This window comes from Lepisosteus oculatus, chromosome 8 (assembly GCF_040954835.1).
Source record: "Lepisosteus oculatus isolate fLepOcu1 chromosome 8, fLepOcu1.hap2, whole genome shotgun sequence".
Taxonomy (NCBI): domain Eukaryota; kingdom Metazoa; phylum Chordata; class Actinopteri; order Semionotiformes; family Lepisosteidae; genus Lepisosteus; species Lepisosteus oculatus.
The window spans coordinates 51,172,566-51,187,717 of NC_090703.1; the positions used below are offsets into that span (position 1 = coordinate 51,172,566).

General features: G+C 39.2%; 1 protein-coding gene across 9 annotated transcripts in view; it reads left to right on the forward strand.

The window, feature by feature from the left end:
* diaph2 (diaphanous-related formin 2) overlaps positions 1–15,152 on the forward strand; it is a 491,250-nt gene that overhangs the window by 137,770 nt on the left and 338,328 nt on the right. For all 9 annotated transcript variants that reach the window (XM_015351699.2, XM_015351694.2, XM_069193808.1 and 6 more), the window contains one exon: positions 5,115–5,254. In XM_015351699.2, the coding sequence (XP_015207185.1) occupies positions 5,115–5,254 (140 nt within the window). The remainder of the gene's footprint in view (positions 1–5,114; positions 5,255–15,152) is intronic.

A 15,152-nucleotide genomic window follows, 5' to 3' on the forward strand; every position in this document is an offset into this window, starting at 1 on the left:
TTTGAATGCAGTGAAAGATGGGGAATGTCAGTCCTTTCCTTTCCCATCTGTTAATGATCCTGGGATCTCCGTGTGTTTCTGGGAAGTCAACAGAATAACATGGAAGATATACTTAGACTCAGTAACCAAACCTTCATCAGTTATTCTCCTTTTCACAGGTTTGCTGGTCACTTTTATTGGAATCAGCTTTATAAAATGCACTTCTGCAGAGGATCTGTCTTTTGCATGCACAATGAACACATCTGAAACAACCTTAGATAATTCTTTAACCGTCAAACACTTATATTTAACCCGGTTTAATCTCTTTCGAGTATGTCTTGCAAGTTATTTTCAGAAGCAGCTTGAAGTCCTGTCAGCGGTCTGCTTTATCAACGGTGCTGTATTGTTTCTTTAAATCTGTTGCATGAGTTTCTGTCGCTGCGGCAGAAATGTGTATACATGGACTTACTGTAGACTTGTGGTTTGATTAGTTTCATGCAGCTATTTTGATGTCACTCCTCAGAGTCAATATTGATCAGAGATCATTCAGCAACATATGTGTATCGCATCTGCGTCTTGAGTTTCTAAAGGTAGAGGTCGGGGAAACGAGTGAAACCGGACACCCAGATTTACTGTAGCTGGTAGACAGCCACCAGCTTTGTGTATCTGTGTGGTCAGCTGAACAAATTCTAACTGCCCCTAATGTACAGTAAGTAAAAATATTTTAGAAAAGATTTTGTAAGGTAAAGGACGGATAGAGACCATTTCAGAAATAAGAAATGGAGACGCCATGAAAGAGTTAATGTTCTAAAAAATGACACAAATTGAAAGCTGAAAGCATAAGCCATGCTCGCCAGACGAATACAACCACAAGAGGTCCTCCGCCTTCCCAGCAAGGAGCAGTGCTGGTGATCAGCTGGAGTTCATGGTTATTCTGAGAGGCGCACAATTAACACTGCTCAGCTCCCACCCACGTGAGAAACTCATCCTGGCTTTTTAGAGTGCCGTAGAGCTTCAAGGCACCATCTCGTGCCAGTGTGGTTTAGTTCTGACTCGCTTGTCTTTTGTTTGATCCCTTCTAAATCTGGCTTTAGATTTACTAGGGGCAAAGTGAGAGCAATCCACAATATTAGACTATTGTAAATCCTAAAGTGGACCGCAGAGACCTACAGTGTTTTAGCCAGCATTATACCATACTGTCCCATTGTCTTTTAACTGAGGGCATTCATAGCATGATGTTCAGTGCCAGTGTTGTTTCCTTTAGATGTATAGTCCTACAGCTGTTTCAGTCTGTTCCAAAACACAGGACACAGTGTCTAGTGATAATCCCCATGCGTGCACAAGTAAAGATAACTACATTATCCCTTTTCTTCTCACAGACTGCTGCTAATGACCTTTGATCTTTGAAGACAATTAACCAGCACTTAAGAGTCATACAGTAGATGGGGCAGTGGTGCATATCAGTATGACATTATGAATCCATTCGATTTTCTCAAGCCCCCCCCCACCCCCGTGAGAATTAGGGGTTAAAGTTCAGAAAAGACAAATTAATTTTAACATGCTGTTGTTTTTCTTGGCAAAAATACATGACGTTTTTGTCTGGACTGAGTTACATTAGTCTGTGGCTTATGGGATCAAGGATTGCTTAATTTAATAAACAAAGTCATTGGCGAAGGGAATCGAGCTGGAACTCTGTCTGGAGTCTGCACTGCAATTTGAATGGCATGCCTCTCTTTACTGGGTTTCAAGCAGAAATCGACAGTCATAGCTGAATGAAAATACTGTACACGCAAACAAAAAGATATGGATATTTCTGAGACACAATTTGCAAGAATAAAATACTTTATGAAGTTTTATTAAGGTGAATTGTGCAAATTTTATGTTTTTTTTAGAAATCACAGGCTGCTTTTGACTGAATCTGTAGTTTCTAATTGTTCTTCTTTCCATTCTTTCCATCCTGGTGTAGAAGGCATTTGCTGAAGCCCTTGACTATTGTAGCATTCAGCACAGTGATAGTCATGGGACCAGTCACCTTTTCAATCCATCTGTAGTCACTCTGATCCTTGTTCTTTTCCATGATTGCTGAATTCAGATCAAACAGTAGGCCTTAATTTAACAGCACATTAAAGTGGACATGTTGAGATCTAGGAATTTCTAATTTTACTTGCTCTTCATTTTCTTCCTCTATTTCTTGTGTGAAATTCCATTCTTTTCACAAATTGGCTACGTTGACAGCCAGCCTGCGATTAAACAGCTTCCTTCAAACTCTCTGTATGTCAGGATTTTTTTTTTTACTGAGAAACACAAAAGTTTAGCTGAATAGTTTCACTCCTAAAAGCAAAAAACAAAATCACAACATGAATAATGCCAGTAATGAAGTGTAGGTGGTGGTACTGTATGTGTGGTATTGATTATTGTAAAAATAATTGCAGCATGCCCTTCTGTACAAAATGAGACTCTAAATTATGAACAACCAGGATACTAACAAAATAAAAAAGTGATTGACAGACATTACCTCTTCTGCTTTTGTCTTGACAGCGGTTCTGTCAGATTACTTACCGATATTACATGAATGGAATTCAGCCAGCTTGGCAAGTTACAGAAATTGACTTCAGCAGACATGGAGAACTGTGACTAATCCAATGTAGACTTGTTCGCTGAGAGAAAAGAGGATGTTTTGATAATTCTTGCAGATGTCAGGCTTGGTACTGCATGCACACATAGTGCAGCAGTCTTCACCCATCCCCCCCACTGCAAGAGTATGTTCCATGATGACTTTGATGTGAGACGTGCCCATAGCTTCAAGCAAGAAGAGAGTTGCACTGATTTGTAAGAACTTCAAAACCCTGAACTGTAAGCTTCTTCCTACAGTGCTCACACAAGGCTGCAGATGGAGAATGTCAAAATGCAATAATCGGTTGCAGTGTTTCACTCTACAGCGCGTCTTTCTTATATACAATATATGACATAATATACATTTATGAACAGGAATCCTGTATGTATATTTAATTTTTCTTTTTTTTTGTCCTGATTCCCTTACCAGAGAGAGTACTAAACTTTTTTTTCTGGTCAACTGGCAAGTGATTTGACTAATACAGCTTGAGATTAAATTGGTATTTGCTGCCTTAGTCACACTTTAGAAGAGTAGAAGAAATTAAACATACTTTGTGCTTTTTTGCTGAAGACTAGACAGCAAGGAAACAGATCTGTCCTAGGTCAGCTGTAGTAAGTATTGTAGTTAGTGCTGACGAGCCACTAGAGGCTGTTATACGTTGATTGTAAATAGTCACACTCACTTGGGGTAGTGACTATCAATAGATAATTTGTGCAGCACATAGATAGTTTAATAGTTTAGTTAGTTTATAAGATAATAGGAGAAGAGCTAGGGAACAGATTTTCACATGGGTAGAATTAGGTTTGCTTGGGAAATAGCCAGCAGCCATATCACTCTGCAATTCACAACTGGTAGCCCACTGAAGCTCAGCAGGTGTGAGCCTGGTCAGTACCTGGATGGGAGACCTCCTAGGAAAAATTAAGGTTGCTGCTGGAAGAGGTGTTAGTGGGGCCAACAGGGGGCACTCACCATGTGGTCCATGTGGGTCCTAATGCCCCAGTATAGTGACTGGGACACTATACTGTAAACAGGCACCGGATAAGACATAAAACCGAGGTCCTGACTCTCTGTGGTCATTAAAAATCCCAGGGCGTTTCTCAAAAAGAGTAGGGGTGTAACCCTGGCTTCCTGGGTATATTTCCCAATAGCCCTTACCAATCATGGCCTCCTAATAATCCCCATCTATGAATTGGCTTCATCACTCTGCTCTCCTCCCCACTGATGTGTGGTTAACATTCTGGTGCACTATGGCTGCCGTCGCATCATCCAGGTGGATGCTGCACACTGGTGGTGGTGGAAGAAAGTCCCCATTACCTGTAAAGTGCTTTGAGTGGAGTGTCCGGAAAAGCGCTATGTAAGTGTCAGCAATTATTATGAAATAAGGGGTGTGCATGGCGTAGATTTTGGATTGTTTGCAGTGTGAGACTCGTGGGCACATTGAGAAAAGGTTGCTGAATAAAGTCTCCCTGCCTTGTAGTCTTCATCTCATTATGAGTTTTAATGTACTCAGACTTCACAAGCCACCTTATTTTGAGGGAGGCCAACCACAATATTATAATGTCTTTAGTTAACAAAAGCAAAAGAAAATGAAGAGTACTACTGTATATGTAGATGTTTTTTAGAAGTCTCCTGAAGTTTCCTAGTTTGTACTGCTTTGCAAAGCCTTGCGGAGCTAAGGGCACGTATCTGTGCTGTGTTGGTAGGTTAAGTAGGTGTGCTAAAATTCTTGGCTGCTGCAGTACATTATAGCATGGCCAGCGGGAGTTTAGCAGGGGTAATGACGTGTAAAGAAGCTTTAGCTCAGAAGCACAGGTAATCATTTTCACCTGCTGTATGTCAAGCAGCTGTTTTATCTTACTAGATCTATGTACTGTAAAGTAGCAGTATGAAGCCTCCAAAAGACTTTGACAACTTCTGTTCAAGTATCGCATTATTTCTACCTAAATTAACTCAAATGGTTTTGCTTCAAAGGCTTAGTTTTGCTTATGGTTTGTTATAACTTAGATGTTAAGGGATGATTTTGTCAGGATGTCTTATAATGTGCATAGTGCTGCCAAGATCTGGATTGAATAACGGAAATACCTTTGCCATATCCTCTGGTGTTAAAATAGGTATATTTTTACAGGTATAGGTTGGATATATTTAGCTTATATAAAATATGGGGGTAGTGTTCCATGATTGTTCGTCTTGCAAGCAAATCACTTCTAACCATTGTACAGTGGTGGTGTGACTTCCATAGTATATTAGTAATTTAAGGAACATTGCATCGACTTCAGCACAGTTGACTGGAACACGTTAAACCTATAAGCAGAACTGAAATATCTCAAGGAGTAGCCTTTGCTTGCCGTATTTTTGACGAAGGAAGCCAAGTATCGGGATGTTCACCGATCACACCAAATCAATGGTTTCTATCTTTAAAATGGTCAGATGCGTCATCCTTTAATAGCAGACTTTGGCAGATGTTCTGTAAATTGTGTTTCCCTGATTGCTAACATGTGGTCCTGGCATTACTGTGTTACAGGGCGGACTGAGGAACAGTAAGCATGAGTGCACACTGTCATCACAGGAGTACGTGCATGAGCTGCGCTCTGGCATCACCGATGACAAGCTGCTCAACTGCCTGGAGTCCCTGCGAGTGTCCTTAACTAGCAACCCTGTCAGGTCAGTCCTCATTAAAAAAGAGAACATACTGCTTAACTACAGTACATGAATAAAAGTCTATGCCCCTCTTTGCCATGAGATGATTGATAAATGTTTTTACTGTGCTCATTTTTATAAAAGGTAATGTTGTGGACATGCTTCAATTTATTTTAAATGAGTTATAATTGAAACAAATGAAACACTGAAAGAATAATGGAAAAAAAGAACACTAAAAATCAATTTTTGATTAATAGTCCTTTTAAGCTGACCCTGTGGTTTAGCTGGGGGCTAAAAATTAGAACTATGTAAATAGTGTAATCAGAAAAGAGGGTGCTTGTGGAAGAAAAACTATTTGCAGAACCATTTTACTTTCCTTCCATGCAGTGTGACTTATCAGGCATGCACGATTAAAGCTTGAGCTGATAAGAGGTTGTGCAAAAAAATATCTTGATTATAAATACAGCCGCGCTGTTTGTCCAACTGGTTGCACTGCATGTACAATAAGCAGAAAAACTTCTGGAATCTAAAGTTAACAAAAAAGTAAACCCAATGGGCTCAGAAGCACTCACATCCAGATGATTTATGGCCCTTCCAAAGCCTTCTTAATGAGCGCACACCTTGGTGTAAGAGAATTAGGAGCCTAGCAGTGAATCCGTGTGTATTCTGGAAAGGCTGTGTATTCTGAATTCTGATGCTCTTGCTTGTAAACTTCACGATTGCATTTTTGTTTTTTCTTAGATTCCTATGCTTGTCGTGGGCATGCTTTTTGTGCCTGCTGTGTAAATTGGAAATATGTCACTAAGTCTTTAAGGAATTTGCATGAACAGAAAGATGGGCCATTTGCAATTCATGTAGCCAATGAGCTCTGCATCTGCAGCTGTCAGCGAGGCAGGAGGGATTAGTTACGACTCTATCTATTAGCCTGTAATAGATAGGAAGTCCAGTTTTAGAAATCAGCAAGAATCCCATTCTACTACTGCTTAATGAGCACCCCTCCCTCATCTTAAGATCAAGTCTTTCAACTTTGATTTTTTTTTGTCAGCAAGTGTCTTTTTCTTCCTCACCCTCTTTTTTGCAGTTTGATCCTACTTAATGTGCTACTTAAAATAATTTAAAACATATTCCTCAGTACGGTGCTCATTTCTGCAAGCTTTGATAGGTCTTCATTCAGTTCTAATTAGAGCGTGTGGTGTCCTAGGCTTCTCACAAAGTTGTCTGATTCTGTCTTGTAGATAGGCTTGTCTTGTAGTTTAATTTGGTCCCAACGTCATGGTGGAACCCTTGCTGACTGCAGACCTTCTAAATTATTTACTCTTTCACTGTTGGAAAGATGTTTCTTAATGTGAATCAATGAGTGCTGCATATAAAGTGGTCATCAGTTGAATGGCAGATATTCTTTTAAGTAGAGCTCATTGCTAAAAGTCAGCCTTCATGAACTCCCAGTGGACCAGTTATTTGAACCACTGGATACAGAAGGCATTAGCCTGCATCCTTACAGCTCAGAAACTAATAGGGTTTGGAGTGGTTTTGCAAGAAAGATAATATGCACCAGCAGATAACAAAAGATATGATCTGCGCTTGAATCCAATTAATAGGTTTTTAAAAATGTTCCCCTTCATATTGATGAAGAAAAAAAGCATAGAAATGTCCTCATGAATATTTTCAGTGATGGGGGCGAAAGATCTCAGTTCTGTCACCTGGCAGTGTCCCCAATTCAAGGTAGTTCTTAAATTCATATCGTAGCTTTTCCACAGTGAATCAAACAATGTCAATGTAAAGTACTTGTGTCTTATACATGCATCTTTCAATTAGTCTAAGTTTCAATTAGTTGTTATTCTTTTTGTTTGCTTGCTTTTAATTGGTAGAAGTGACTACAGCATCTACTGTATTTTTTAATCTCCACTGTATTTTCCCCAGTGTCTTGAGTCTGCGAAACAAAATTTGCAGCTCTTTTCTTTCACTTTGGAAACATTCTCAGTGGAAAAGTGTTGGTAGAGCTCACAGTGTACAGTAAGTGCAGGACGACCCTCAGGTTGTTTTCAAAGTGGTCACCTTGTGACCCCTAAGTGAACAAGCTGTATATACTGCGTCTTAAACATCCACACAAGGCCAGACCTTAACCAGGAAAGGAGCAGCCTTAGGTGACAGATGACTTGAATAAACACAGCACTTTTTCAAGAAAAAAAATAATGAAAGGGACATTTCAACCTCTCCTGTTCTCAGAGGTGACTCGTAATTAATATGGATGTAATTAATGGTCACGGATCACAGCACATTGGAAATCTGAACTGTGAAGCTAGTTGTTCTGATAGTGCTATGTTAATTTAACCTTTTAGAAACTTAACTTAAATGAGTACACATGCATCTTTTCAAATACATAAGGGTTCTGCAGTTAATTTATTCAGTTTACTCAAGGGACATTCAAGCATGAGAGTTTTTTAGAATTTTGTTCGTGCAAGATCATTGTCAGTCCCGGTATCTAATTGTTTTTTTTTTTACATGACATGACTTGAATGGCAGCAGTCGCTGCTGACTGTGCAGAATGCAGGGTCCTAAGTGGCTCTTGCAGTCTGTGTAAGGTGATTCCCTTGCTTCCAGCAATGGTTTGGGAATCCTCTCTGGGGACGCATGGCGCACTGCTTAGGCTTTCATACTCCAGTGAGCAGCGTAGAGAAGTGGTTTAAGTTTCAGTCATTTTCACAAGTCACGCTTATCCTGCAGGCAAATTCTGATCTGAACCTTTCTGGGCTCCTCTTATGTAAGCACTGCTTGTTCAGGGACTACAGTAGCTGCTGCAGACATCATGGTTGGGTCTGATCAGGAGCAACGTTTCCATGCGAACATGAAATGTACCCTGTTTCTTTCCTGTAAGAATGAAACCATCAATGGTGATTGCATGACAAAAGTATGATTGGAATGGTCTGGTTGAGATGACATGACATCTGAAGATAGACCTGGTTTATATGAACAGTGGAGAACTGAACATGTGTTGATAGGGGTTTGTTGAAAAGCTTGGTTTCAGCAGAAAACCTAATCTGAGTTTCAACCAGAAGACATTTCCTCTAAAACTTTGCAGGGGTGTAATCAGGATTTACTTTTCAGTGTGTCATTGAATTTCCTTGCAGTGACTCCAGTCACTCCCAGTTGATGGAACTGTTTTAAGCTGCTGAGTGTGCTCCTGCTTTCCTGCCCAGATTCCTGTCCTGTCGCTGCCTATTTCTGCCCCTCTGTCCCTCACAGATGCACTGTGAGCAGCTCTCTGCAATCTTGGTTTGCAGATGTCAGTATCCTATCAAAACACACCTCGAGATTGACAGTTATGAATTAATTCATAAGTGCGCAGTGTGTAATTATTAAGGGGTGCTAATCAAGCCATTGAATGCCTAGTTCCCATTGGATTTATTTGCTCACTTTCTGCATGGAGGACTGGATTTGAAACGTCATTGTTCAGAAAACATAAAACAAAGGTAGTTGACTATGCAACCTGTAGAAAAAAAAATCTACTTCTCTTACATCCTAGATAAGATGTGCACTTAACCTGAGTAAAACAGTTTAGTGAATTAAAAAAGAGGTTATCTGAAGATCAAGTGGACCGATAAGTATCCTTTGTATTTGTTCATTGTTTTTGGCATGCAGGCCCTGCCTATTGTCCTGCGTTCTCTTCATACTTTACTTTATATCACATTTGCTGCCTATTATATCACATTTGCTGCCTCTAAGATGCTCAGCTTGAGCTCCCTTTATTAAGTTCACTAGCTCTGTGTTACCTGTCCTGATTTTTCATTGAGTTTACTGGCACCAACATGGTAGTACTAAGTGTTGTGCACTGAAGAGGCTGACTTATAAGTTCCCTCTACTAAGCTCTTAGTATTAAATTCTCTGTCACCCAAATCCCAGCACTGACTTTTCCATATTGAATTTGCTAGCTCGGAAATCTCTGAACAGAGTTGTCCAAAATTGAATTTGCTGGCTCTAAATTTTCATTATGTGAAAATCTTCATAGCTGGGCTTTTAATGGTTTTCAAGGTCATTTTCCGGTTTGTGTGGCTTTGCAGGTTACAGGTAGAAGAACTCACTACATGGCTTTTAATGGGCAGAGTCTCCAAAATGAGAGTTGATCTACTGTATGCATCTGTCTCTATACCTGTATCTAGTGGAGTCAGCATAACCAGAACAATAGACTTAGCTATTGAAACATTGTGCATGTTGTATCCAAATTAATAACAAATTATTGAATTTTCAGAATAAATGCAGAGGAGAAAAAAGGTGGGTCAGGTGCCTTGAAACCAAGTGGAAAAGAGATTTGTGCTGTTAGAAGTATGAATTAACCTGTTTTTAAAATTACTATAGAGCCTTTAACAATTTCCCTGCATTAATACTACTGTATTCCAAACTGGTATGATAACAAACCATCAAGATGCCCGCTCCTTCGTCCACCAATCTTCACTCCACTTGTCTGGATGAGGGTCTTGGCACCCACATAATATAATTCATTGCTGTTATGGGAACCTCATCCGCATCTGTATCTGTGCAGGCTGTCAGCAAACTTTAATGTTAGTTTGCTGCTTGTTCTGAATGTTCCACAAGTATGTGTTTTGGTAACAATGTAACGAGTAGAGATTTACTGAAGTTCTTTTGAAGTGTTGACATTGATAACACTGTCAAAGAAATCTTTTTTCTTTCAGAACCGTCACCCATAATCTCATCTAAAATCTTCAGAAGTGATAAAAAACAAGCCTAGGAATCATATAATTGAGTTGAATAAGCATCAGTGTTTAACAGATTGCATCAAGCACAAATCTTTACATATAAATAAATACCTCAAATGAATTATACTACTTGTGAAGAATTATTATTTCAAATAGATAGACAATGCATTTGCACTTATTTAGTGTTTCTCTTTGCTTTGGTTTAACTTGCTGTGTATTGAGACTGAGAAGGAAACCCAGAGCCTGAAGCCCGTAAGCAATACTTTTTTTTCCTCAAGTGTTTGAAATGATATTTGTCTAAAATGATAAAATTATATGTAGGCAAGGTTTACAGTCAGGTAAGCCATTAGGTGCTGTATTCTCTAGTCTGCTTAAGCAGCAATGAAACATTTAATAAGCCCAACCTTGAGTGACCTTGGAACAAACATAAATGGGCGAATGTGATTTTATCTTAATGCAAATAAGTAAGGTACAGCATATCAATATGGTGACAAACCAGATTTAAGTACCCCCTTTGTTATTCCCAAATGCACTTCGAATGATGACAGAATCTGACCTTAGCTTTGAAGTATTGTTTCAGCAGGAGAGAAGATGAACATTAACGTACCTCCCCAGTGAGTGATGACACTAATGTTATTAATCTTTTCAGTGTTGCATTGTGTCGCTCAGCTCCCAGCACAATAACTGCTTTCTCTTTCACAGCGTAATAGCAAATCTGTACTGTGAAAAAAGAGAAAAATCATAGCCTTTCATTCAGCATTGTTAAGGCAAGAAAATGTATAAGGTTTATTTCTTGTTAAACACTATTATTCCTTTAATGTCAATCTGGAGTACAAAAGAATAGATTACAAAGCCCATGAATATTGTGTGGGGTTCGGTTTCAACTCATCACAACTTTCAATAACCAGCATTTTTTATAACAATGCATCTGAATTAATTTTTTTTTGCCTTTCAAAGTGAGCCATCCTTGAAAACTGAGGAAGCAGCTGCTGTGTTTAATGCAATTAAATCTGTCCTACAGATAAAAAACCTGATAATATTCACGCAATGTTTAGGTTTTGATGTTTGTGGTTTTGTAACCTTAGCTGCATTTCTATTTTGTTGTTTTTCATGAAAAAGAAGAACAATGATATATACTAACATAAGTGCCTGCATGTTAAATGTTAACATGACACCTGTGACACTGAGATCTCTGTTTTGTTGAAGATCCACAGGTCTCCACTGAAGGAGAATGTGCAGTTCAGTAAAATGATGCTTGTTTTTTTCTGTGCTATTGTAATATTTGCATGGGATTTGAAATGTCTGACCTCATTGTTCCTGTATATTTTTATAGGACTGTAAAATTTTCCTTTCATAGGTGCACAGTGAGGATGATCTAGTTAAAACTGTACGTGTAAAATGAATAGGTAATCAGAAGACAATTTCTTCTCATCACTGATTAGTGCTGAATAAACAGCACAGGTTGAAAAGAAAGTAGGATGTTGCATCTCACAGGTTAGTTTTTTAGTTTGTGGAAGGAGCTTCACCAGCTTGCAGGCTGCAAAGAAGTATAACGTTTCCTTCAGTTGTTCTCCTTTGTCTGTTGAAGTGTTTCAGTGAAGGTCAGACATGTCAAAATGTGTTTTTTTCTTCTTCATTTTTTATTTTTCCAGTGTGGAATTAACCTCTGCTCATTCCTTTGTATCTCTTAACAAAGTTTCTTTCTATTTTTGAGTCTGCTGGAAATTTGATAAAGGAGAAATTCTTCAATAATGATAGAACACAACTGGAGAAGCCTTAAATGGAGACTACCAGATCATGAAACCAATTACTGTGACCAGCTGAAGTCTGAATACTCCATCAGCTGGTGGAGTTGCGTTGCTCTTCAGTTAGGCTATGAACCCAGGAGATGAAACATTAACAAGCCAATTCAGTTAGCTTGTAAACTTTCTTCAGTGGTGTGCAATGCACTGTGGGCAGTACTCACCAGTGGACTTGTAGGCCACTGTATGCTGCCCCAAATCTCAGTTAGAGGACAAAGAGCCAACATTTCTGATGTGAATCTGAATTCAGGAGAGAAAAAAATAACACATCTATGGAAGCTAAAATTGGCCTTATTAACCTAAGCCCACTTTTCTCATCAGATAAGAAATAACTTCATTAGTTGTAGTAAAAAAAATATAGTAATTCTGTAGAAAGTTATAAACTTTTACTGCATTAGCAGTGCTTTGGCTTTTGTCAACAGACAGACAGGTCTTAATGGCAGCTACAGCCATACATGTCTAAATGGCTTTCCAGTGAAGTTGTACTGTAGCATTTAAGCTCTGTCATGTAAAATATAATTGTACAGATATTTCACCTAGACTCCATTGTCAATCATGCATTAGATGTATTAAGATGAATATGTGTTATACATTAAGATGCATTTATACTATAATCTTGGCATCTCTTGCTTCAGTTAATCCAAACTGAATGATGCATCTTGCTTGTAAATGGGCAATGTGCATATAGCTGCAAGATGTGAATGAAAATGATCCGCTGTTACATATCATTATTTTTATGTTTGACCTCTTTCCTTAATAATGTGTTCTCATGCCCGTTTTCTTGAGTGTAAATTCCTTAACTTTGCATAGCGTCCTTTAGGGGGGTTGCCAAGCTATTTGCTTGTGTGCTGCGCCAACCCAACATGATTGATTAATGTAGCAGTTTCACAGCTAGCCTTAATTTCTTTCTTTTGCTGATTCCGATCAGAATGAAAGATGACGCGGATTTTGTTTGTTGCCAGATATCTGAAATTAAAATAGCGCTGCAGTCGGTAGAAGCAAGCGCACAATGCGTTCTCTTGTTGACATCAGGCCTTCAGAAGGGGGCTGAGGGGACAGGCCCCAGACCCACTCTTGTTTCTAGAAACTCACGATAAGAGTTCTTCACTGCAGCAGTCATGCTCCGACGTGGTCTGGGGAGGAGGGGGAAAAAGTTATCAGAAAAGCTCATGTCAGTCTGTGAAATAAATTGTCTCCAAGGCTGTGGCGACTGAGTGAATCCAAGTTTGAAGCTCAGAGCCAGGTCATTTTTCTTCTGTTGTGCTGCACTATCTACTCTCCAGACTATAAATGTTATTACAAACTTCACTGTACCCTAAAGGCTCTGGCAGTTTTAACTTGGACCTGTTCTTGTGAAAGCAACAAAAAAAAAAGAGGCAGAACAAATTCTGAAATAATTGATCAGTATACTCACCCCCGGGGCTTGAGGTAGATTATGTTTTTGTTTGGGTGTGCTTTTGTCAGATGGCGTTAACTCTGCTTGTCATAAATGTCAAAAAGGGTAGCGGGACAGCCTGCTGATTAGTCCTGCCACCTCCCAGCTCTTGAGTCCTGGATTTGATTCTGGACCCTTCTATGGGGAGTCTGCATGTTTACTGTACATGGATTTTCTCCTGGAGCTCTAGTATCTTCTCACCTTGCAAATGTGTGCTAACTGCTTTAATTGAGGTTAATTAGGGACTTTGGGATGGACTCTGGATTGCCATGGCCCTTATCAGGAATGGGTCTTGATTCTGGTAATTGCTGAAAGGGAGAATAAATGTGAATGTAGTTACCTCCTCTCAATATTGCTTATTATTGTGTCATCATGATTTTTCAGCATTGTAGCATTGTAGGAAACAGCCAGTCCACAACTCTGGTTCTGCTTAACCACAGGAACTTCAGTTTTTCACTGTGTTAAAGTTTGTGTTAACTGATCGATCAAATCAATACCTGTCTCAGTTGGCCAAATTTACCATTCATTTGATGGCGCATAATGTAGAAATGTATATGAAAACATGCGATATTGAGAATTTGTTTTAAGAAAAGGAGTCCTTACTTTTTTAATGTATAAGACAGCGTTCTTGTATCAGTGTTGGACAGTTCCCTCATCTTTCTTATCCCTTAAATCTTAACCCTTTTCTGAGTGCTGTAAGATGAATACAATGATGTGTTAAATGGCTCATGCATTAGTGTGAGTCAACCAGTTACTCTTGATCAAAACAGAAGCCGACGCTCCTCAGCCCTGCAGTGAGCATCCACAGGAGAGTCTTGTCAATCTGACTTGGGCTTTTCCCACTGGGGCAGAACTGTTTACTGTTTCTAAAAGCTAAAGCCAGGGAGAGCAGGAGAGTCTTCAGGAACTCACCAGAGACAATCTAATGAATATTCAAGTCTTTTTTTTTTCATTGCTCAAAGTCTTTTGGAAGAGCAGACGGAGATTTTGCGGAAAAGTGCACCCTCCGCAATAGGCAGATAGCAAGTATTCACATCATGTTCTGTCTAAGAAAACAGAAATGCAAAAGGCAATATATAAACTGCATATCTGCTTGCTTTGCCTCATGTTTTTGTTCTTTCCACCTTGCGGTCTGCGTGTTTGATTAATGTTTTAAGAAGCTGCCTGAGCAGGAACCAGCACCTCACTGGTTTGGGCACATCACTGATGCTTCAGCTGCTCCTTCAAAAGCAGTAAAGAAGCTGAAAGATTCAAACGCTCTCCGTGACTGGATATATTTTAATCTGGGCGGCCGTTTCATTTTATGCCACCATCTGTTAACCTCAAAGCTAGCCGTATCTTTTAGAGGCCTGGAGCTAAGCATACATAATTCAGATGTCTGATTTCAGTTCAGTATTGATTTAGTGAAAAATGGTATCACGCAGGTACAGAGGTAAATAGGTATTCTACGGCATTAAATCCAATAACCTCAGGGCTCCAGGGATTTTTAACTATTTCCTTCTTCATTGTTTTGTGTTTTTCCTCCGGACATATTTTTTAAGCTGATACCTACATCTTCCAACTGTTTCTTGGTCGCATTTGAGGGAGGGTTTATACAACTGATATCTGTATGTTATTTTAATGACTTTTCTGGGATGAGTAGGTTAATACCTTTTACTTGCGAGCACATTGTTTACATATGCCTAACACTGCCTCAATAAATTTGTATTTAATATAAGCTGTTTTTAATTTTCTTTAACAAAAATGGAAGCTGAAGTAACCTTTTTTGATTCCTGAAGACAGATTTATTATCCTGACGTCTTCTCTGTTTCCTTGTATTTTGCAGTTTTTGATCGCTGCTTCTCTTCTGCTTGCATGAGCACACAGCTCAGTCCTGAAGTTTCCTGGCAGCCTGCTGTCGAATTGTAGTAGACAATCGATTACCCTAATTCCTGTGCTGTTACTATAAATCAGTAATATACACTTTGTACTTA